Genomic DNA, 24,150 nt, shown 5'->3' on the forward strand with positions numbered 1-24,150 from the left:
ATGAGAAAAGGTTTTTTTCATCTGTGTGTAACAAGATAAAGAAATATTTAAGCAGATTTTTCCAAAAAAAAAATTCAGCAGAATGTTTTCAAAATTATCTCTTTTTTCAAAGAAAATCATGAGAAAAGTTTTTTCTGTGAAACTGAGTGGAAAAAAGTCAAGCAGATTTTTTAAAATGAACAGCATTTTCAGGAGAAAACTTTTAATGTTTGAAACCTTTTTCACATGAAAAAAGTGCTTTTCAAAAAATTCAGCCTGATTTTTTTTCCACTCACTTTCATAGAATTTTTTTTACCCGTGAATTTTTTGAAAAAAAAAATTGTGGAAAAATTCTGCTGAAAACTTTCTTTTCCTTCAAATTTTTGTTTCCAAAAAACAGTGGAAAACATTTTCAGCAGAATTTAGCAACATCATTTTTTTCCAAAATATTCGGAAGGTTTTTCTTGTACAACCAAGGTCAAAAAAAGAGTTTTCTGCAAATTTTATTTTATTTTTTTTATTTTCAGGAGAAATGTTTTTTTTTTATTTGGAGAAAAAAATTCTGCTGAAATTTTTCTCCTGAAAAACCTGCTTAAATATTTTTTTCTCTTGTTACACGAGAAAAACACCTTTTCTCCTGAAAACTTTTTTCAGTCAGTTTCACAAATGATCAAAAAATGTTTCTCCTGAAAATAATAATAAAAAACGAATGAATAAATAAATAAATAAATAAATAAATAAATAAAATTTTCAGGAAACTTTTTTTTGCACTTGGTTTCACACAAGGAAACACTTCTGATCTCTTTTGGAAACAAATATTTGCAGGAAAAGAGTTTTCAGCAGATTTTTTTGAGTGAAACTAGGAGAAATTATGTTTTTCCCCATGTGAAGCAAAAAATAACCCTTATTCAGGAGAAAAACTTGGTTTTTTTTCAGTAGAAAAAAATTGTTTTTTTCAGGACCGAAACTTGAAAATATGTGTGAAACCGATTTAAAACTCCTTTATCATGAGTGAAACCAAGAAAAATTATGTTTCTCCACATGTGAAACCCAAAACATTTATTTTTTTTCAGCAGAAAATCTCATTTTTTTCAGGAGAAAATGTCATTTTTTTTCAGGAGAAAAACGGGAATTAGTCAGGAGAAAAAGGTTTTTTTCAGGACAGAAACTTGAAAATATGTGTGAAACTGATTTAAAACTCCTTTATCATGAGCTAAACCAAGAGAAATTATGTATTTCCCCATGGGAAACCAAAAAAAACACATTTTTGGGAGAAAATCTCATTTGTGTTCAGGAGAAAATCTCATTTTTTTCAGGAGAAAAAGTTTTTTTTCAGGACAGAAACTTGAATAAATGTGTGAAACTGATTTAAAGCTCCTTTATCATGAGTGAAGCCAAGAGAAATGATGTTTCTCCACTTGTGAAACCCAAAACACTTTTTTTTTTTTTCAGCAGAAAATCTAATTTTTTTCAAGAGAAAATCTCGTGTTTTCAGGAGGAAAAACTCGAATTTTTCAGGAGAAAAAGTTTTTTTACTGACAGAAACTTGAAAATATGTGTGAAACTGATTTAAAACTTCATTATCATGAGCTGAACCAAGAGAAATTATGTTTTTCCCCATGTGAAACCAAGAACCCTTGTTTTTTTTTCCGGAGAAAATCTAATTCTTTTCAGGAGAAAATCTCAGTTTTTGTCAGGAGAAAAAGTTTTTTTTCAGGACAGAAACTTGAAAATATGTGTGAAACTGATTTAAAACTCCTTTATCGTGAGTGAAACCAAGAGAAATTATGTTTTCCCCCATGGGAAACAAAAAAAAACACATTTAGGGGAGAAAAAATCATTTGTGTTCAGGAGAAAATCTCATTTTTTTCAGGAGAAAATCTCAGTTTATTTCAGAAGAAAAACTAATTTTTTTCAGGAGAAAAAGTTTTTTTTTCACAACAGAAACTTGAAAATATGTGTGAAACTGATTTTAAACTCCTTTATCATGAGTGAAACCAAGAGAAATTATGTTTCACCACATGTGAAACCCAAAACACTTTTGTTTTCAGCAGGAAATCTCATTTTTTTTCAGGAGAAAATCTCATTTTTTTTCAGGAGAAAATCTCATTTTTTTTCAGCAGAAAATCTCATTTTTTTCAGGAGAAAAAGTTTTTTTTTCAGGACAGAAACTTGAAAATATGTGTGAAACTGATTTAAAATTCCTTTCTCATGAGCTGAACCAAGAGAAATTATGTTTTTCCCCATGTGAAACCAAGAACCCCTTTTTTTCTGGAGAAAATCTCATTTTTTTCCGGAGAAAATTTCATTTTCTTCAGGGGAATATCTCAGTTCTTTTTTCATGAGAAAAAGTTTTTTTTCAGGACAAAAACTTGAAAATATGTGTGAAACTGATTTAAAACTCCTTTATCATGAGCTAAAGCAAGAGAAATGATGTTTCTCCACATGTGAAACCCAAAACACTTTTTTTTCAGCAGAAAATCTCATTTTTTTTCAGGAGAAAATCTCATTTTTTTCAAGAAAAAAACTAATTTTTTTCAGGAGAAAAAGTTTTTTTTCCAGGAGAAAAAGTTTTTTTTCAGGACAGAAACTTGAATATATGTGTGAAACTGATTTAAAGCTCCTTTATCATGAGCTGAACCAAGAGAAATTATGTTTTTCCCCATGTGAAACCAAGAACCCTTTTTTTTCTGGAGAAAATCTCATTTTTTTCAGGAAAAAAACTAATTTTTTTCAGGAGAAAAACTAATTTTTTTCAGGAGAAAAACTCTTTTTTTCAGAAGAAAAACTCTTTTTTTTTCAGGAGAAAAAGTTCTTTTTCAGGACAGAAACTTGAATATATGTGTGAAACTGATTTAAAACTCCTTTATCATGAGCTAAACCAAGAGAAATGATGTTTCTCCACATGTGAAACCCAAAACACTTTTTTTTCAGCAGAAAATCTCATTTTTTTTTCAGAAGAAAAACTCATTTTTTTTTCAGGAGAACGTTTTTTTTCAGAACAGAAACTTGAAAATATGTGTGAAACTGATTTAAAACTCCTTTATCATGAGCTAAACCAAGAGAAATGATGTTTCTCCACATGTGAAACCCAAAACACTTTTTTTTCAGCAGAAAATCTCATTTTCTTTTCTGCAGAAAAACTTTTTTTTTCAGGAGAAAAACTCAAATTTTTCAGGAGAAAAAGGTTTTTTTTTTTGACAGAAACTTGAAAATATGTGTGAAACTGATTTAAAACTCCTTTATCATGAGCTAAAGCAAGAGAAATTATGTTTTTCCTCATGTGAAACCAAGAACCCTTTTTTTTCTGGAGAAAATCCAATTTTTTTCAGGAGAAAATCTCATTTTTTTCAGGAGAAAAACTCAAATTTTTCAGGAGAAAAAGTTTTTTTTTTGACAGAAACTTGAAAATATGTGTGAAACTGATTTAAAACTCCTTTATCATGAGCTAAACCAAGAGAAATGATGTTTCTCCACATGTGAAACCAAGAACCCTTTTTTTCACGAGAAAAACTCTTTTTTTCAGGAGAAAATCTCATTTTTTTCAGGAAAAAAACTAATTTTTTTCAGGAGAAAAAGTTTTTTTTCAGGACAGAAACTTGAATATATGTGTGAAACTGATTTTTAGCTCCTTTATCATGAGTGAAACCAAGAGAAATTATGTTTCACCACATGTGAAACCCAAAACACTTTTTTTTCAGCAGAAAATCTCATTTTTTTCCGGAGAAAATCTCATTTTCTTCAGGGGAATATCTCAGTTTTTTTTTCATGAGAAAAAGTTTTTTTTCAGGACAAAAACTTGAAAATATGTGTGAAACTGATTTAAAACTCCTTTATCATGAGCTAAAGCAAGAGAAATGATGTTTCTCCACATGTGAAACCCAAAACACTTTTTTTTCAGCAGAAAATCTCATTTTTTTTCAGGAGAAAATCTCATTTTTTTCAAGAAAAAAACTAATTTTTTTCAGGAGAAAAAGTTTTTTTTCCAGGAGAAAAAGTTTTTTTTCAGGACAGAAACTTGAATATATGTGTGAAACTGATTTAAAACTCCTTTATCATGAGCTGAACCAAGAGAAATTATGTTTTTCCCCATGTGAAACCAAGAACCCTTTTTTTTCTGGAGAAAATCTCATTTTTTTCAGGAAAAAAACTAATTTTTTTCAGGAGAAAAACTAATTTTTTTCAGGAGAAAAACTCTTTTTTTCAGGAGAAAAAGTTTTTTTCATGACAGAAACTTGAATATATGTGTGAAACTAATTTAAAACTCCTTTATCATGAGCTAAACCAAGAGAAATTATGTTTTTCCTCATGTGAAACCAAGAACCCTTTTTTTCCTGGAGAAAATCCAATTTTTTTCAGGAGAAAATCTCATTTTTTTCAGGAGAAAAACTCAAATTTTTCAGGAGAAAAAGTTTTTTTTTTTGACAGAAACTTGAAAATATGTGTGAAACTGATTTAAAACTCCTTTATCATGAGCTAAACCAAGAGAAATGATGTTTCTCCACATGTGAAACCCAAAACACTTTTTTTTCAGCAGAAAATCTCATTTTTTTTCAGGAGAAAATCTCATTTTTTTCAAGAAAAAAACTAATTTTTTTCAGGAGAAAAAGTTTTTTTTCCAGGAGAAAAAGTTTTTTTTCAGGACAGAAACTTGAATATATGTGTGAAACTGATTTAAAACTCCTTTATCATGAGCTGAACCAAGAGAAATTATGTTTTTCCCCATGTGAAACCAAGAACCCTTTTTTTTCTGGAGAAAATCTCATTTTTTTCAGGAAAAAAACTAATTTTTTTCAGGAGAAAAACTAATTTTTTTCAGGAGAAAAACTCTTTTTTTCAGAAGAAAAACTCTTTTTTTTTCAGGAGAAAAAGTTCTTTTTCAGGACAGAAACTTGAATATATGTGTGAAACTGATTTAAAACTCCTTTATCATGAGCTAAACCAAGAGAAATGATGTTTCTCCACATGTGAAACCCAAAACACTTTTTTTTCAGCAGAAAATCTCATTTTTTTTTCAGAAGAAAAACTCATTTTTTTTTCAGGAGAACGTTTTTTTTCAGAACAGAAACTTGAAAATATGTGTGAAACTGATTTAAAACTCCTTTATCATGAGCTAAACCAAGAGAAATGATGTTTCTCCACATGTGAAACCCAAAACACTTTTTTTTCAGCAGAAAATCTCATTTTCTTTTCTGCAGAAAAACTTTTTTTTTCAGGAGAAAAACTCAAATTTTTCAGGAGAAAAAGGTTTTTTTTTTTGACAGAAACTTGAAAATATGTGTGAAACTGATTTAAAACTCCTTTATCATGAGCTAAAGCAAGAGAAATTATGTTTTTCCTCATGTGAAACCAAGAACCCTTTTTTTTCTGGAGAAAATCCAATTTTTTTCAGGAGAAAATCTCATTTTTTTCAGGAGAAAAACTCAAATTTTTCAGGAGAAAAAGTTTTTTTTTTGACAGAAACTTGAAAATATGTGTGAAACTGATTTAAAACTCCTTTATCATGAGCTAAACCAAGAGAAATGATGTTTCTCCACATGTGAAACCAAGAACCCTTTTTTTCACGAGAAAAACTCTTTTTTTCAGGAGAAAATCTCATTTTTTTCAGGAAAAAAACTAATTTTTTTCAGGAGAAAAAGTTTTTTTTCAGGACAGAAACTTGAATATATGTGTGAAACTGATTTTTAGCTCCTTTATCATGAGTGAAACCAAGAGAAATTATGTTTCACCACATGTGAAACCCAAAACACTTTTTTTTCAGCAGAAAATCTCATTTTTTTCCGGAGAAAATCTCATTTTCTTCAGGGGAATATCTCAGTTTTTTTTTCATGAGAAAAAGTTTTTTTTCAGGACAAAAACTTGAAAATATGTGTGAAACTGATTTAAAACTCCTTTATCATGAGCTAAAGCAAGAGAAATGATGTTTCTCCACATGTGAAACCCAAAACACTTTTTTTTCAGGAGAAAATCTCATTTTTTTCAGGAAAAAAACTAATTTTTTTCAGGAGAAAAACTAATTTTTTTCAGGAGAAAAACTCTTTTTTTCAGGAGAAAAAGTTTTTTTCATGACAGAAACTTGAATATATGTGTGAAACTAATTTAAAACTCCTTTATCATGAGCTAAACCAAGAGAAATTATGTTTTTCCTCATGTGAAACCAAGAACCCTTTTTTTCCTGGAGAAAATCCAATTTTTTTCAGGAGAAAATCTCATTTTTTTTTCAGGAGAACGTTTTTTTTCAGAACAGAAACTTGAAAATATGTGTGAAACTGATTTAAAACTCCTTTATCATGAGCTAAACCAAGAGAAATGATGTTTCTCCACATGTGAAACCCAAAACACTTTTTTTTCAGCAGAAAATCTCATTTTCTTTTCTGCAGAAAAACTTTTTTTTTCAGGAGAAAAACTCAAATTTTTCAGGAGAAAAAGGTTTTTTTTTTTGACAGAAACTTGAAAATATGTGTGAAACTGATTTAAAACTCCTTTATCATGAGCTAAAGCAAGAGAAATTATGTTTTTCCTCATGTGAAACCAAGAACCCTTTTTTTTCTGGAGAAAATCCAATTTTTTTCAGGAGAAAATCTCATTTTTTTCAGGAGAAAAACTCAAATTTTTCAGGAGAAAAAGTTTTTTTTTTGACAGAAACTTGAAAATATGTGTGAAACTGATTTAAAACTCCTTTATCATGAGCTAAACCAAGAGAAATGATGTTTCTCCACATGTGAAACCAAGAACCCTTTTTTTCACGAGAAAAACTCTTTTTTTCAGGAGAAAATCTCATTTTTTTCAGGAAAAAAACTAATTTTTTTCAGGAGAAAAAGTTTTTTTTCAGGACAGAAACTTGAATATATGTGTGAAACTGATTTTTAGCTCCTTTATCATGAGTGAAACCAAGAGAAATTATGTTTCACCACATGTGAAACCCAAAACACTTTTTTTTCAGCAGAAAATCTCATTTTTTTCCGGAGAAAATCTCATTTTCTTCAGGGGAATATCTCAGTTTTTTTTTCATGAGAAAAAGTTTTTTTTCAGGACAAAAACTTGAAAATATGTGTGAAACTGATTTAAAACTCCTTTATCATGAGCTAAAGCAAGAGAAATGATGTTTCTCCACATGTGAAACCCAAAACACTTTTTTTTCAGCAGAAAATCTCATTTTTTTTCAGGAGAAAATCTCATTTTTTTCAAGAAAAAAACTAATTTTTTTCAGGAGAAAAAGTTTTTTTTCCAGGAGAAAAAGTTTTTTTTCAGGACAGAAACTTGAATATATGTGTGAAACTGATTTAAAACTCCTTTATCATGAGCTGAACCAAGAGAAATTATGTTTTTCCCCATGTGAAACCAAGAACCCTTTTTTTTCTGGAGAAAATCTCATTTTTTTCAGGAAAAAAACTAATTTTTTTCAGGAGAAAAACTAATTTTTTTCAGGAGAAAAACTCTTTTTTTCAGGAGAAAAAGTTTTTTTCATGACAGAAACTTGAATATATGTGTGAAACTAATTTAAAACTCCTTTATCATGAGCTAAACCAAGAGAAATTATGTTTTTCCTCATGTGAAACCAAGAACCCTTTTTTTCCTGGAGAAAATCCAATTTTTTTCAGGAGAAAATCTCATTTTTTTCAGGAGAAAAACTCAAATTTTTCAGGAGAAAAAGTTTTTTTTTTGACAGAAACTTGAAAATATGTGTGAAACTGATTTAAAACTCCTTTATCATGAGCTAAACCAAGAGAAATGATGTTTCTCCACATGTGAAACCAAGAACCCTTTTTTTCACGAGAAAAACTCTTTTTTTCAGGAGAAAATCTCATTTTTTTCAGGAAAAAAACTAATTTTTTTCAGGAGAAAAAGTTTTTTTTCAGGACAGAAACTTGAATATATGTGTGAAACTGATTTTTAGCTCCTTTATCATGAGTGAAACCAAGAGAAATTATGTTTCACCACATGTGAAACCCAAAACACTTTTTTTTCAGCAGAAAATCTCATTTTTTTCCGGAGAAAATCTCATTTTCTTCAGGGGAATATCTCAGTTTTTTTTTCATGAGAAAAAGTTTTTTTTCAGGACAAAAACTTGAAAATATGTGTGAAACTGATTTAAAACTCCTTTATCATGAGCTAAAGCAAGAGAAATGATGTTTCTCCACATGTGAAACCCAAAACACTTTTTTTTCAGCAGAAAATCTCATTTTTTTTCAGGAGAAAATCTCATTTTTTTCAAGAAAAAAACTAATTTTTTTCAGGAAAAAAACTAATTTTTTTCAGGAGAAAAAGTTTTTTTTCAGGACAGAAACTTGAATATATGTGTGAAACTGATTTAAAGCTCCTTTATCATGAGCTGAACCAAGAGAAATTATGTTTTCCCCCATGTGAAACCAAGAACCCTTTTTTTTCTGGAGAAAATCCAATTTTTTTCAGGAGAAAATCTATTTTTTTCCGGGAGAAAATCTAATTTTTTTCAGGAAAAAAACTAATTTTTTTCAGGAGAAAAACTAATTTTTTTCAGGAGAAAAGGTTTTTTTTCAGGACAGAAACTTGAATATATGTGTGAAACTGATTTTTAACTCCTTTATCATGAGTGAAACCAAGAGAAATGATGTTTCTCCACATGTGAAACCCAAAACACTTTTTTTTTCAGCAGAAAATCTCATTTTTTTTCAGAAGAAAAACTCAATTTTTTCAGGAGAAAAACTCATTTTTTTCAGGAGAAAAACTCATTTTTTTCAGGAGAAAAACTCAAATTTTTCAGGAGAAAAAGTTTTTTTTTGACAGAAACTTGAAAATATGTGTGAAACTGATTTAAAACTCCTTTAGCATGAGCTAAAGCAAGAGAAATTATGTTTTTCCTCATGTGAAACCCAAAACACTTTTTTTTTCAGCAGAAAATCTCTTTTTTTTTCAGAAGAAAAAATCATTTTTTTCAGGAGAAAAAGTCATTTTTTTCAGGAGAAAAACTAATTTTTTTCAGGAGAAAAAGTTTTTTTATGACAGAAACTTGAAAATATGTGTGAAACTGATTTAAAACTCCTTTATCATGAGCTAAAGCAAGAGAAAGTATGTTTTTCCTCATGTGAAACCAAGAACCTTTTTTTTCTGGAGAAAATCCAATTTTTTTCAGGAGAAAATCTCATTTTTTTCAGGAAAAAAACTAATTTTTTTCAGCAGAAAATGTCATTTTTTTTCAGAAGAAAAACTCATTTTTTTCAGGAGAAAAACTCTTTTTTTTCAGGAGAAAAAGTTTTTTTTCAGGACAGAAACTTGAATATATGTGTGAAACTGATTTGTAACTCCTTTATCATGAGCTAAACCAAGAGAAATTATGTTTCACCACATGTGAAACCCAAAACACTTTTCTTTCAGCAGAAAATCTCTTTTTTTTTTCAGAAGAAAAAATCATTTTTTTCAGGAGAAAAAATCATTTTTTTCAGGAGAAAAAGTTTTTTTTATGACAGAAACTTGAAAATATGTGTGAAACTGATTTAAAACTCCTTTATCATGAGCTAATGCAAGAGAAAGTATGTTTTTCCTCATGTGAAACCAAGAACCCTTTTTCTTCTGGAGAAAATCCAATTTTTTTCAGGAGAAAATCAATTTTTTTCCGGGAGAAAATCTCATTTTTTTCAGGAAAAAAACTATTTTTTTTCAGGACAGAAACTTGAAAATATGTGTGAAACTGATTTAAAACTCCTTTATCATGAGCTAAACCAAGAGAAATGATGTTTCACCACATGTGAAACCCAAAACACTTTTTTTTTCAGCAGAAAATCTCGTTTTTTTTCAGAAGAAAAACTCTTTTTTTTTCAGGAGAAAAACTCTTTTTTTTTCAGAAGAAAAACTCATTTTTTTTCAGGAGAAAAACTACTTTTTTTCAGCAGAAAATGTAATTTTTTTTCAGAAGAAAAACTAATTTTTTTCAGGAGAAAAACTCATTTTTTTCAGGAGAAAAACTCATTTTTTTCAGGAGAAAAACTCATTTTTTTCAGGAGAAAAAGTTTTTTTTCAGGACAGAAACTTGAATATATGTGTGAAACTGATTTGTAACTCCTTTATCATGAGTGAAACCAAGAGAAATGATGTTTCTCCACATGTGAAACCCAAAACACTTTTTTTTTCAGCAGAAAATCTCTTTTTTTTTTCAGAAGAAAAAATCATTTTTTTCAGGAGAAAAAGTCATTTTTTTCAGGAGAAAAAGTTTTTTTTATGACAGAAACTTGAAAATATGTGTGAAACTGATTTAAAACTCCTTTATCATGAGCTAATGCAAGAGAAAGTATGTTTTTCCTCATGTGAAACCAAGAACCCTTTTTCTTCTGGAGAAAATCCAATTTTTTTCAGGAGAAAATCTATTTTTTTCCGGGAGAAAATCTCATTTTTTTCAGGAAAAAAACTATTTTTTTTCAGGACAGAAACTTGAAAATATGTGTGAAACTGATTTAAAACTCCTTTATCATGAGCTAAACCAAGAGAAATGATGTTTCACCACATGTGAAACCCAAAACACTTTTTTTTTCAGCAGAAAATCTCGTTTTTTTTCAGAAGAAAAACTCTCTTTTTTTCAGGAGAAAAACTCTTTTTTTTTTCAGAAGAAAAACTCATTTTTTTTCAGGAGAAAAACTCATTTTTTTCAGCAGAAAATCTCGTTTTTTTTCAGAAGAAAAACTTTTTTTTTCAGGAGAAAAACTCTTTTTTTTTCAGAAGAAAAACTCATTTTTTTTCAGGAGAAAAACTAATTTTTTTCAGCAGAAAATGTCATTTTTTTTCAGGAGAAAAAGTCATTTTTTTCAGGAGAAAAACTAATTTTTTTCAGGAGAAAAAGTTTTTTTATGACAGAAACTTGAAAATATGTGTGAAACTGATTTAAAACTCCTTTATCATGAGCTAAAGCAAGAGAAAGTATGTTTTTCCTCATGTGAAACCAAGAACCTTTTTCTTCTGGAGAAAATCCAATTTTTTTCAGGAGAAAATCTATTTTTTTCCGGGAGAAAATCTCATTTTTTTCAGGAAAAAAACTATTTTTTTTCAGGACAGAAACTTGAAAATATGTGTGAAACTGATTTAAAACTCCTTTATCATGAGCTAAACCAAGAGAAATGATGTTTCACCACATGTGAAACCCAAAACACTTTTTTTTTCAGCAGAAAATCTCGTTTTTTTTCAGAAGAAAAACTCTTTTTTTTTCAGGAGAAAAACTCTTTTTTTTTCAGAAGAAAAACTCTTTTTTTTTCAGGAGAAAAACTACTTTTTTTCAGCAGAAAATGTAATTTTTTTTCAGAAGAAAAACTAATTTTTTTCAGGAGAAAAACTCATTTTTTTCAGGAGAAAAACTCATTTTTTTCAGGAGAAAAAGTTTTTTTTCAGGACAGAAACTTGAATATATGTGTGAAACTGATTTGTAACTCCTTTATCATGAGTGAAACCAAGAGAAATGATGTTTCTCCACATGTGAAACCCAAAACACTTTTTTTTTCAGCAGAAAATCCCTTTTTTTTTCAGAAGAAAAAATCATTTTTTTCAGGAGAAAAAGTCATTTTTTTTCAGGAGAAAAACTAATTTTTTTCAGCAGAAAATGTCATTTTTTTTCAGAAGAAAAACTCATTTTTTTCAGGAGAAAAACTCATTTTTTTCAGGAGAAAAAGTTTTTTTTCAGGACAGAAACTTGAATATATGTGTGAAACTGATTTGTAACTCCTTTATCATGAGTGAAACCAAGAGAAATGATGTTTCTCCACATGTGAAACCCAAAACACTTTTGTTTTCAGCAGAAAATCTCATTTTTTTTCAGAAGAAAATCTCATTTTTTTTCAGAAGAAAATCTCATTTTTTTCAGAAGAAAAACTCACATTTTTCAGGAGAAAAAGTTTTTTTTATGACAGAAACTTGAAAATATGTGTGAAACTGATTTAAAACTCCTTTATCATGAGTGAAACCAAGAGAAATTATGTTTCTCCCCATGTGAAACCCAAAAGAAACCCTTTCTTTTGGAGAAAATCTCATTTTCTTTCAGGAGAAATACTCATTTTTTTCAGGAGAAAAAGTATTTTTTTTCAGGACAGAAACTTGAAAATATGTGTGAAACTGATTCAAAACTCCTTTATCATGAGCTAAACCAAGAGAAATGATGTTTTTCCCCATGTGAAACCAAGAACCCTTTTTTTTTCCCGGAAAAAATCTCATTTTTTCAGCAGAAAATCTCATTTTTTTCAGGAGAAAATCTCAGTTTTTGTCAGGAGAAAAAGTTTTTTTTCAGGACAGAAACTTGAAAATATGTGTGAAACTGATTCAAAACTCCTTTATCATGAGCTAAACCAAGAGAAATGATGTTTTTCCCCATGTGAAACCAAAAAAAAATATTTGGGGGGAGAAAATCTCATTTTTCAGGAGAAAAAGGGTTTTTTTTCAGGACAGAAACTTGAAAACGTGTGAAACCAATTTAAAACTCCTTTATCATGAGTGAAACCAAGAGAAATGATGTCTCTCCATATGTGAAGCCCAAAACACGTTTTTTTTTCAGCAGAAAATCTAATTTTTTTCAGGAGAAAATCAAATTTTTTTCAGTAGAAAATCTCATTTTTTTCAGGAGAAAATCTCATTTTTTTCAGAAGAAAATCTCAGTTTTTGTCAGGAGAAAAAGTTTTTTTTTCAGAACAGAAACTTGAAATTACGTGTGAAACTGATTTAAAACTCCTTTATAATGAGCTTAACCAAGAGAAAATATGTTTTTCCCCATGGGAAACCAAAAAAAAAACACTTTTTTGGAGAAAATCTCATTGTTTTCACGAGAAAAAGTTCTTTTTTCATGACAGAAACTTGAAAATATGTGTGAAACTGATTTAAAACTCCTTTATCATGAACTAAACCAAGAGAAATTATGTTTCTCCACATGTGAAACCCAAAAGAAACCCTTTCTTTTGGAGAAAATCTCATTTTCTTTCAGGAGAAATACTCATTTTTTTCAGGAGAAAAAGTATTTTTTTTCAGGACAGAAACTTGAAAATATGTGTGAAACTGATTTAAAACTCCTTCATCATGAGTGAAACCAAGAGAAATTATGTTTTTCCCCATGGGAAACCAAGAACCCTTTTTTTCCCCGGAGAAAATATCATTTTTTTCAGGAGAAAATCAAATTTTTTTCAGGAAAAAACCTAATTTTTTTCTGGAAAAAACCTAATTTTTTTCAGGAGAAAAAGTTTTTTTTCACAACAGAAACTTGGAAATATGTGTGAAACTGATTTAAACCTCCCTTATCATGAGCTAAACCAAGAGAAATGATGTTTTTCCCAATGGGAAACAAAAAAAAAACAATTTTTGGAGAAAATCTCATTTTTTTCAGGAGAAAAATCTCATTTTTTTCAACAGGAAAAACTCATTTTTTTCAACAGGAAAAACTCGAATTTTTCAGGAGAAAAAGTTTTTTTCACTACAGAAACTTGAAAATATGTGTGAAAACAATTTGAAACTCCTTTATCATCTCCTTTCCCCATGGGAAACAAAAAAAACCTTTTGGAGAAAATCTTATTTCTGAAAAAATCAGCAGAAGTTCTTTAAAATTTTTTCCAAAAAAAACCCTAAACTTTTTTCATGTTTGAAACTTTTTCACATGAAAACAGATTTCTCCTGAAAGTGCTTTTCTCTTTTTAAAAAAAAAAGAAAAAAAAAAAGGAGAACAAATTCTGCTGAAAACTTCATTTTCCTGCAAATTTTTCCTTGTGTGAAACCAAGTGCAAAAAATGTTTTTTTGTTCGAGGAGAAAAAGTTTTTCCAAAAAAGAAAATCAGAAAAAAAAAATCATGAGAAAAGTTTTTTCTGCAAAACTGAGTGGGGCGAAAAAAATCAAGCAGACTTTTTAAAAAACATTTTCAGGACAAGACTTTTTTCTTGTTTGAAAACTTTTTAGTTTATTAAAAAAAAAAAAAAAAAAAAAGAGAAAAGTTTTTTCTGTGTGAAACAGCTGATACCACATGTAGCCAGTTAGCTCCTGCCTTGGATAAATAATATCCTCTTTTTTACACAATAAAACACATTTGAACAAGTTTCTCTGGTTGACTTTTGGTCTTTCAACTTCCATTTTATTTCCCCTGGATCCTGAAATCCCATCGTAATCAGATTACTGAGCCCAGCGCAGCGTCCAGGCAGAAGGCATCACATGTGGCCTCTCAGCTCGTCGTCTGCTGGGTGTCGTGTGGACGCAGCACCGGGAGAGATTCATCACACTGTGCACAGAAGGGCTGCAGTGGTAGTAGTAAAGCATCTCATGTGTTTATCATTAAAGAAAATAGTCATTTGTGCCCCAAAAATCAATTTGCGTGCATAAACTACATGTAAAGAAGAATAGAGACACATATACAACGTTTTTTATTATTTAAAGTGGGTCAAATATATTCAAATAACCAAACATGTTTGGTAAAATGATACACTTGCATTGTAGAAAAGAACATTATCAATATTGGTGCCAGGAGAAAGAGACGTCACATTATTTTAAGCACTTGATTTATAGCATTTTCCTCAAATGCACACAAAACAGGAACAGTACTGAACAGAACCAGATCCCATGAGAGCTGCAGCAGTGAAATGAGCTGCAAATGACTTGTTTTAAGCAGGTGTTTTTATTTCTTATGAACTGAGCCAAGAAACACCAACAAAAACAGCTAAATATCAGAGAGAAGTCCAGAAGCATTTGTAGTTTGAATCTGTGTGGATGTGTGTGTCCAGCTTTATGGTGTGTAAACGTTTCTCTGAGGTTCTGGTGGGTGAAATGAAAGAATATTTAAAATCCCTTCAGAGTCATTGTTGTTTATGTCAGAGGAAAGTGTGGAACACGCGTGTCTTCAGACTTTTGGTTCTGGGTACGTTCCTCGTGGAGAACCTGATCACTTTGAACAGATTCGAGCAGCTTCCAAAGCCAGAAAACGGGAACCAGCGAGCGGTCCGCTTGTTCCCGTGAAGGTTCCAGAAAGACGAGGAGCAGCGCTGGAAGACCTCGATGTTGACGGCGTACTGACCCGGCGCCCACTGTGACACGCACACCAGAGTCACCGACGAGGCGAAACCACAGGTGTGAGGAGAGACGCCGTGGAAGACGGACTCCCCGGGCCTCACGGACGCACCACGCTCCCAGACCATGCCGGCCTCCTCCGCCACGCCCATCCCGCTGAGGTTACAGAGGGCCCGAAGGAGCTCCTCCTCCAGGGCCTCGTTGTCGGGGAAACGGAGCAGGATGGCGACGAGGCGAGGAACTGCACCCCGACGTAGTAACTGTTCCTGCAGCTTAGCTGAGAGAGACAGAGAGACGAACTCAGGATGAAAACAGGAAGTCCATTTCCAAAACGTTTCACTTTGCTTTGCTTCACTTACAGCTGTCATAGGACATGCGTGAGATGGCTCTGGCGGCGTGGATGAGCAGGTCCTGGTCCGGACTGGTCAGCACGGACAGCAGAGCCGGAACCAAACCTGCATCTCCAAAACCTTTACGGACCACAGCTGACAGGAGACAGACAACAAGCAACTCAACACGTGAACAGAAAATACAAAAGGTTGAAGACCATCAGCAGAGACACAAAAGGCCCGGAGGCTCCTGACAGAACAACAATGTATTGATCCGACTCACCTGATCAATGAACAAAGTGTAAACAGAAGACAACATGTATCTGTAGGAGCTACTCACACTCTTTGGCGAGTTCGGCCACTAGTTTTGCCGTCAGCAGCGTCAGAGGCCCTCGGTGCCTCAGAGACAGCGCCAGAATCGGCAGGATCCCACTGATCACCACCTGCTCAGCAGCGCCTTTATCTGGACACACGTGGAATTACACATGAAAACACAACACTGGCACAAGTGCACGGGAAATTATAGACTCATTATATATGTATATATATTATATATTATATATATCATTACTGCCAGAGTGATGAAACACAAAGCCTGAAGTCATAATGAGAAACTTTGTTTGAAAATAATAATTTAATATCACAAAATAATGATTTAATAACTTAAAATAATGATTAAATATAAAAAATTTTTTAAGTATCTTTAAAATAGGACTTATTTTTTGCAAAAAAATTACTTATCGTCACAAAATAATGATTTAGTACCTAAATATTGACTCAGTATCTTAGATGAATGACTTAGAATCTCAAAAGTATTAACTTAATATCATAAAATTATGACATCATATCTCAAAAATAATGATGTAATATTGCAAATTTGGAGTCTTTGTTTTGAGTATCCCAAAACAAAGACTTTGTTTATCAAATAAAAATGAGAAGCTTGAGCGTTCAGATTTTTAGTCATTATTATGAGTTATTTTGATAATCTAAGTCATTATTTGGTATTTTTTAAATACTTTACATCATTTTGAGAAACATATTTATTGTCATGACGTGCAGTTTCTTTTTTCCCATCACATTGGCGGGAACAGGTTAGTGTTAGTGTTTCTGCTCAGCTCCTTTCATCACTGAGCAGAAGTTTTATTTTTAGTTAGCTTCAGCGTGAATCAGAAGCTGTCTGACCTTTTCTTTGCCTCTTCTGCCTTTTTATCTCCCGTTGCTCTGAGACACAAATACAGCTTAACGCCTGCTGAGGACTTACGACTGACACGCACCTGATCCCTTCACCGCCTCTCAACCCTCAGCCTCACATCCTCACATCCTCTCTGCTGTGGGTTTACTCCAGGTTTTATCTTATAAAATGATGAGCTGTGTGAGGTGAAGCTGCTGCAGTGTAGCAGAGTGTGAATGAACTCACTCCTCTCCTTGATGTTGACCAGCACCGTGTTCAGATGTGGTTTAAGTTCGTCCTCGATCAGCTCCAGACCGAGGACTCTGATGGCGCCCAACGCGTTGTTCAGGTTGTCTGTGGGGACAATATGGAGACGCATTCAAAGGCTGACAGGTTCAGATACTGAACCGGAGAACAGGGAAATATTGAGAATATAAAAGCAGAAGTTTCTCCGAAGAAACACTTCATTCCTACAATCCTTCTTATAAAACAACCAGACTCTGCTTGTATGTTGGTGTTTTTGGCCTCATGAGCAGCTCGGTGTTGCTGAATGCTAACATCAGCACGCTAACACATCCCAGTCACCAGAATAAAATGTTAGTGGATACGTTCAGCTTTTACATTTCATACCTTTCATATCAACATTTCTACAATCGTTCAAATCGGACAATCACCTGCAGTGTTTGTGGCCAAAACATCAATCAGTCTTTATTTGTACTCGACACTTTCCACATTGAGCAGGTCTGAACCAGACTCCTGGGTTCATTTATATACAGAGACCAACATTTCCCCAGGAGGAAGCACCTGGAGACATCAGTGAGAAGAAACTGCTTTTAACAGGAAGAAACCTGGAGCAGGACCAGGCTGAGTGGTGGGTGAGAGAGAGAGGGAGGGGGGAGAGACGGGAGGAGATTTGAATATTAAAGTGAAACTAGTGTTCTGCATGTAGAGCTGAAGCTCCGCCCCCTCTGATGGACCCCGTGAGGTCATCATCTAACATCTGGTCTCAGAAGAAGACTTGAAACCAGGAAGGTCCAGGCAGCACCATGAGATCCAATCTGAACCAGCAGACGTTTCAAATAAATGTAAAAAAAACAATTAATCTGTTTATGTGTTTTATTATTGGGAGGAAAATATTTTTTAATTTGGCAGAATGACACCTGATATTCAATGTTTCAGTTTTAAGGTCGGGCACCTTTAAACTTTAAACTCATCAAATTAACTAAAAAAAAAGACTTTTAATCAGCCGGAAGTGATTTAAAATGAATCGAGGTTTTCTCAAACTGTCTAAGCTGCTCAGTGCCGTCAGGCTGCAGCAGCAGGTCCCACGTGTGATCACAAACACTGTGCAGCTACACAAACATCACCGCTGACACCAGGACCTCCTCCTCTGCTCATCAGTCACGGCTGTGTTGCACTCACCGTTCGGCGTGGACGGCTGCAGGCGACCAGATCTGTGTTTGTCCCTGTGGGAGCGAGCGTAGGTGTACATGAGTGGTACGTTGTGGTGTCCCATCCTGCTCCGTCTCTGGAGAGCTGCTGGAGACACTTTCTCAGGTTGACATCTTCCTGCAGAGACACTCTCCAGTCTTTGGAGTCATCAGCTGTCGCTCTGAGGAAACCTACATCTCACCGTAACCCCACCGCTGCCCTCCTCACCCATCCTCGTATTTTAGTGCTAAATGAAGTTATCTCAATGTTTGGTGCTCGTCCGTCTCCGGCTCCTCGTACTCCAGCTGGCTCCGCGTCTCCTCTCAGCGTTAATACACAGCAAATCCTCTCCCTAAAGCTGTTCTCTCCTCTCCACCTTTGCATGAGTGTGTGTGTGTCTTTGCAGGGTATTAGCACTTGGCTGACTCTGCTGAGCCCTAAAACAATCTCCCACAATGCCTTTCAGCTTCTAGAAGATCCCAGCCATAACAAAAACACAGACAGGTGAGCACTTGGCATCTGTTTTTTGTACACAAACATTATCAGAGCTCTGTAATTAAACGAGGAAATAAAAGTAAGAATCAGAGTAGTTAGGAAAATTAAATCTTTATAGTCCACTCAACTCTTGAGGCTCCAGGTAAAAACACACAGTTTCAACAATCTAGTACAGAACGACGGACGTTCAGCTGGAAATCTAAACAATAAATACAACAGGGACACAGGAGACGTCGTACCACCATCACAACACAAACAGCATCTGTTCTACGTGACGGGTCGGACGTTTTCTCAGTGTTTATATTTATACACACATCAGCTGACCGGAAACAGCTTATAAAAAATAACATTTACATTTGAGACACAGACGACAGATTCACCTCGAAGGAATAATTTGACACTTTGGGGAAACAAGAACATAAATACGTCGCTTATTAGCAGCAGCTGGTTAGCTTAGCATAAAGTCTGGAACTCATACGTGTCACGTTTTTCATCGCCCTCTTCCGGTTTCCTGTGTGTCACAGTCCGTCATAATCTCTCCTCGTTTATCACAACATGTTTTCACATGTTTCTGGCACCGTACAGCCTCTTTCTTCTCATGGAGTGAGAGATGAACAGAGAAAGAAACAAAAACAGAAAATTTCAGGCCTCAAGGAAGAGGGCATGCATTTTTTAAAGTTTGTCAGTTTGTGTCACAAGACCTCAAGAGGCTGACGAACGTAAGACGGCAGCGTACAAAGACTCTCGGGGGTAGAAGCAGAAAAGTAAACGATGAATATTACGTTGAATTGTTCTGTGTTGTTTTCTGAGAATTAAAAGTATATTTAAAATGATTTAACCTAAAAATAGGTTACACAATATATAACTAGATTTTCTTCATTCTTTAAAAATCACTGACTGCAGCAAACAAAGTGTCTGAAGGGGGACGAATGAGATCCTGCTTCGGTTTCTGAATCCTCCCTGTTTTTGAGGTCTAAGAGGAAGATAACTGTGGCCTGGCTCTGTCCAAAGGTCGCAAATTCTTCATCCCAGAAAGTCAATTATTAACACGTCACGTCTTCTTGTCCTAATCTGTTAAAAACAAAAGTGTAAAAATGACAATTTTACGTTTTACGTTCAAGACGTAGTGCTACATCACACCCCGTGAAACCAGACGTCCGACCTCTGGACCAGCGGACTGAGCCACCGACAGACGGACCTAAATACTAAAATAAAATGTCCACACATCAACATGTTTTTGTTTGGCCTATCACAGAACATCAGTATGAAACTGATATTAAAGGGTTTTGGCTTTAAAGAACACATATTTTAGAGAACTTTACAGTTTTAGTTCACTGATATCATCTTGGATAATAAAGTTTACTGTTAAACTAAAACATCAGTCTGTGTGTTTGATAACCACATTTTGGGGATCAATGCAAGAAATGTGTGTCCAGTCAATATATCAGAATCAGAACTTTTTACTCCCCATCATCAGTGTTGGAGTAAAAAAAAAAAAACTGCATGTCGGGCTCACATCATGATGGAGGTGAATATTATTTCTGGCCTTCATGACTCGTGGTGAGTACATTCACACAGTCATTAAAAGAAAGAAAGAGCCTGGTGCGTCTGCAGAGAGTCGGCTCGAGGCCGTTCAGGACTGAATGAATCGTGCGATCAGTTCCTGATATTTGCATTCAGCTTCTGTTGCTGGTAGGCAAATTTTGTTAACCTCGGACTGAGCCAGACTGCTTGCCCCTGTTTCCGGTCTTTATGCTAAGCTAGGCTAAGCTAACCAGCTGCTGGCTGGTATCAATCTTGTCATGTAACGCTCAGCAAGGAAGCTAAAGTGTTATATCCAAAAATGTGGATGTAGATGTGACACTGAGCTCATCAAAACATCGACCTCCTTCACAGGAGCTCGTCTTGTTAAGCGTCTGTGACCCGTCGCTGAGTTTCCCCTCGACCGGGACTATGATTGGTTCTTTAGACCCGTCATGTGACCGGCTGTCAAACAGTCCCAGCTGTGTTGAGACCACTGGAAACAGTCTCATATCCTACAGAAACCAGAGTGAGCACATTACTCTCCACATCCTCTGGCTTGCCTTGCTCTTCGTGGGTTTCCACCGGACCAGCAGCTCCAGTTTCCTGCCGGTTCTTCTTCCGGACTCTGCCTCGCCCCTTGCCTTTTGAAATGACCTTCCCTTGCTCGTTGACCCCTCCGGGCATCTTGTTGGACTTCTCGTTGTCGTTCTGGCGGGTTTTGCGGTGTCGCCTGCGGATACGTCGCATTGGCGGACCGGAGTCAGGCGGATCTGATGCCGCCGCGCCGGACAGAATCCGAATCTGCTGTTCGATAACCATGACGATCATGTCCAATGCGACGTCCAGCATTCCCAGCCCCAGGCCGTGGGTGACGTTGTCAAAGGCGCCGCTGTTGACCGGGTCCTTGAAACATTTCCTCATATCCTCGAGGTGGTTCCTGAGAGAAGAAGAGGGGCTGTTATTACACATATTGCACCTTTAATGACATGTTAGAACAAGTACAAACAATACGTACTTGGTTTCAATAATTTTCGACCAGTGTTGAACTGTATTGATCTCGGGGATCAGCTGTTTCGCCATGCTGCTGTAGTCGATGTAGTCGTGGGCGAAGTCCTTCATGTCGTCACACAAAGCTCCAGTGTCGCCTGAGCACACACAAATTACAACACAGGCTAGTCTCGTACACATTTCTCTACCACATCATCCAATTCAAACATTCCTCACAGTTCACCCGAAAATCAATATACATGTTTTCCCTCTTACCTGCAGTGCTATTTATTCATCTGTATTGTTTCGGTGTGAGTTGTGAGACGTCTGCCTTCTCAAACACAATGAAACTAGATATAAATAAAATACTAAAATATATTTGAAAACCTCAACTGCGAACCCATTTTTTGTGCCATCTAGTTCTGTTATAACCCGAACAGACATTTCTACGGCTGATGTCTCCAAAACTCGGCAGCTCACAACAAAACAATCTAGATGCATATAAAGGACCACAGGTAAGAAGAAATGTATGTACAATAGTTTTGATGTTGTTCACCTTCAGTGAGTTTGGAGAAGGACGAGGACACAGAGGTAGTTGTGCTTGGCGTGAGGCCGAGAACGCCGAGTGACTCCAGGAGGGTTTTCTTGCTGGCCGGGCCTCTGCTGACCCGAGTGTAGGCTGCCAGGGAGCGCAGGGACATCTTCTCCGGGGCCTGCAGGCGCCGTTTGATTTCATCGTACGAGATGAGATACTTTCCTGAAATGAGACAGGACGAGGCGAATCAGCACAGCAGGATTTGGATTCTGGATCTGGATATCTAATATGTTCTCTTCGAACAACTGGACACTTACGAGCCTTCGATCCTTTCATGTTGGGATCCAGGAGTGACGACACCTCCGCAAAAGGCATCTGGGTAGAGGACTGTGAATTTGTGCTCGAGTTTGGTGGCAGTTCCTGGTTCTGGGGCACATCCTCAGTCTGGACCGGGGCAGACATCTGCATCTGGGGCTGAATATGAGGCTGCATGTTGTGCATTTCCACCTGGTTCTGGTCTAGTGGGACCTGGCCTTGCGCTTGAGGGAGGAGCAATGTGTTTTCAGATAAACCCTGCAGCCCCATGCCCCCTTGTGCGACGCTACCCGTTTGCTCTGAAGACACCTGGAAGATGCCCATAACTGGTTTAACTACAGTGAACACCATGTTCCCCTGAGCATCCAGACCCACCACTCGAGCAGATGGGTCCATGTCTTCACTGAAGTGTTACCTTTCTATCTGAGGGAGGAGGCGTAATTATCAGCTCAGGTTACCTCAGAGGTCCATGCAGTGTTACAGTATACACCTCAGTTCTTTAACGGTAACAGTTCAAGCTGACAGAAGAGGAACGTAAGCTGATTCTCCCTGTAGTCAAACTAAAACCTCCCACATTGATACTGTCGCTTTCTTTGTTCTTGAAGCTTATAACCAGTCGTGGCAACGGCAGAAGTTTCACTCTGAAAGAAAAAAAGAAAAATCATGATTACTTATGAGGGAAAAGTCTTTTAGGGCTGCAGTGACGTGACGATGTAATTACACGATTTGGCCACTATGAAGCTTGACGCTCTGCCGTAGCTGCGTTATTTTTAATCACACTACCTTGCTCAGCACGACCCGCCCTACTCTGCCTCTGATTGGCTACATCCTGCCTGTTAAGTAATGCGCATGTGCAACTCTCATCAAAGATTAAACAGAGGCGAGATATCTCACTACGTAGCTAAAATGGAAAGTTCAAGACACAGTGTGTAATGGGATGCTGCAGCCATGCGCCATAAGAGAAAAATATTTTTTTGAAAATTAAAGTATGTAAACCTATTATACTAGGGCCCCCAAATAAAAGTATGAACCTGAAAATTGGCATAATACGACATCTTTAAGTGATTTTTTGGTGTGATCACAATATTCCCACTCCTTTTGGCTCTGTTTTGGTCTCCACCGACCTCTAAGGGATGAAATATCAGGCTCTCACTGCTACATGCTATGCTATATTCACCAGCTAGTTGCTAACTCTTCCTGTCTGCTGTTTGTTGCCTCTCAGTTAGCATACAGGGAGTTTCCCCAACACTTTTTTTTTTTTTACTAAAGATAATTGCTGGAAATGTCGATGAGAGCGATGAGACTGAACCAAAACAAAACAAATAACTTACCGAAGGAAAATGCAAGTGAAAAGTAAACATCTAGAAAGATCAAACTAAAAATAAACATTATCATCAGCAGAAATAATAACTGAACACAAACAAACAAACAAACAAATAGTCGCCACTGTTGACTGTGAGGGCACATAGCAAGAGGTCTGCTCTTTATTTATTTATTCAGCTCAGCTTCTGTCCACAAATTAATAAAACTCACATTAGCTTAACTTTATGAAGGCAGATGTGTGTGTGTGTAATTAAACGGGTTGTGTGTGTAAACTCATAAGTTTATAAATTAACACCAAAGATAAGCTTTATCTTCTGCATCCGCCATTTTATAAACATTTAATCACAGCTGAGATCATCTCTGGTTTGTTGTCACAATAACAAACTGACTTTTTTTAAGCTAGCGACAAACTAAATGTATCAACACCGCTCCATTAGTCGTCTCTAACATTCATCATGGCCGCCAGGAGCAGCTACTGCCAGGGTCTCTTTCTGTGACACCAGGCCGGACTGGACCGTTTACACACCAGAACCCCGCAAAACCGCAGCGGTCCTGGACGGGACGGACCCAATTCAACCGCTAACCTTGGATGCAACTAGTAGTGACGGCTGTCCCACTCACCGAATCGCAGTGTGATTTCTCCGCTAACAGGACACTGATCCTAGAACGGTCCGCGTCGAGGCCAGCGACATTTTCCCTCCGTCTCTGCTGAGGCTTCGGCGGGTTGCAAATCAGCCGTACGAGCACTACCGCTCTGGAGCCGTAATCCCGCCGCTCATTGGTCGCTCGGCACGTCAGTCGCGCGACGTGTGGATTCTCATTGGACAAGAGCGCCGTCAACGTAAGAGAGGAGGCGGTACTTCCGGTCCAGGCTTATCCGAATACAACAGGATGAAATCTTTTACTTCTTCACTTGTTTGTCTTTTTAATCTCATTTTTCAAAGATGCTCTCAGTCACACACCTGTTGAAATATTACAGGTTATAGAAGTACAAACATTGTGTGTTTTCTTACTTTTCTGAGGCTGATTTAATCGATTTTTAGTCAGCTATCATCCTTAAAAACCCAGTAAACCT

At 35.4% G+C, this 24,150-nt stretch overlaps 1 protein-coding gene across 1 annotated transcript; it reads right to left on the reverse strand.

The window, feature by feature from the left end:
* Positions 1-18,483: 18,483 nt before the first annotated feature.
* On the reverse strand, positions 18,484-23,829 carry LOC311250451 (uncharacterized protein). Its single transcript, XM_084342146.1, has 5 exons — positions 23,697-23,829; positions 21,755-22,393; positions 21,459-21,659; positions 20,931-21,060; positions 18,484-20,852 (listed from the first exon to the last, which is right to left on the reverse strand). Exons 2-5 carry the CDS (start codon positions 22,146-22,148, stop codon positions 20,381-20,383), a joined length of 1,197 nt encoding a protein of 398 aa, XP_084198272.1. The 5' UTR covers positions 22,149-22,393; positions 23,697-23,829; the 3' UTR covers positions 18,484-20,380.
* Positions 23,830-24,150: the final 321 nt, after the last annotated feature.

Source organism: Pagrus pagrus (genome assembly GCF_965226575.1).
Source record: "Pagrus pagrus genome assembly, chromosome: 21".
NCBI lineage: Eukaryota > Metazoa > Chordata > Actinopteri > Spariformes > Sparidae > Pagrus > Pagrus pagrus.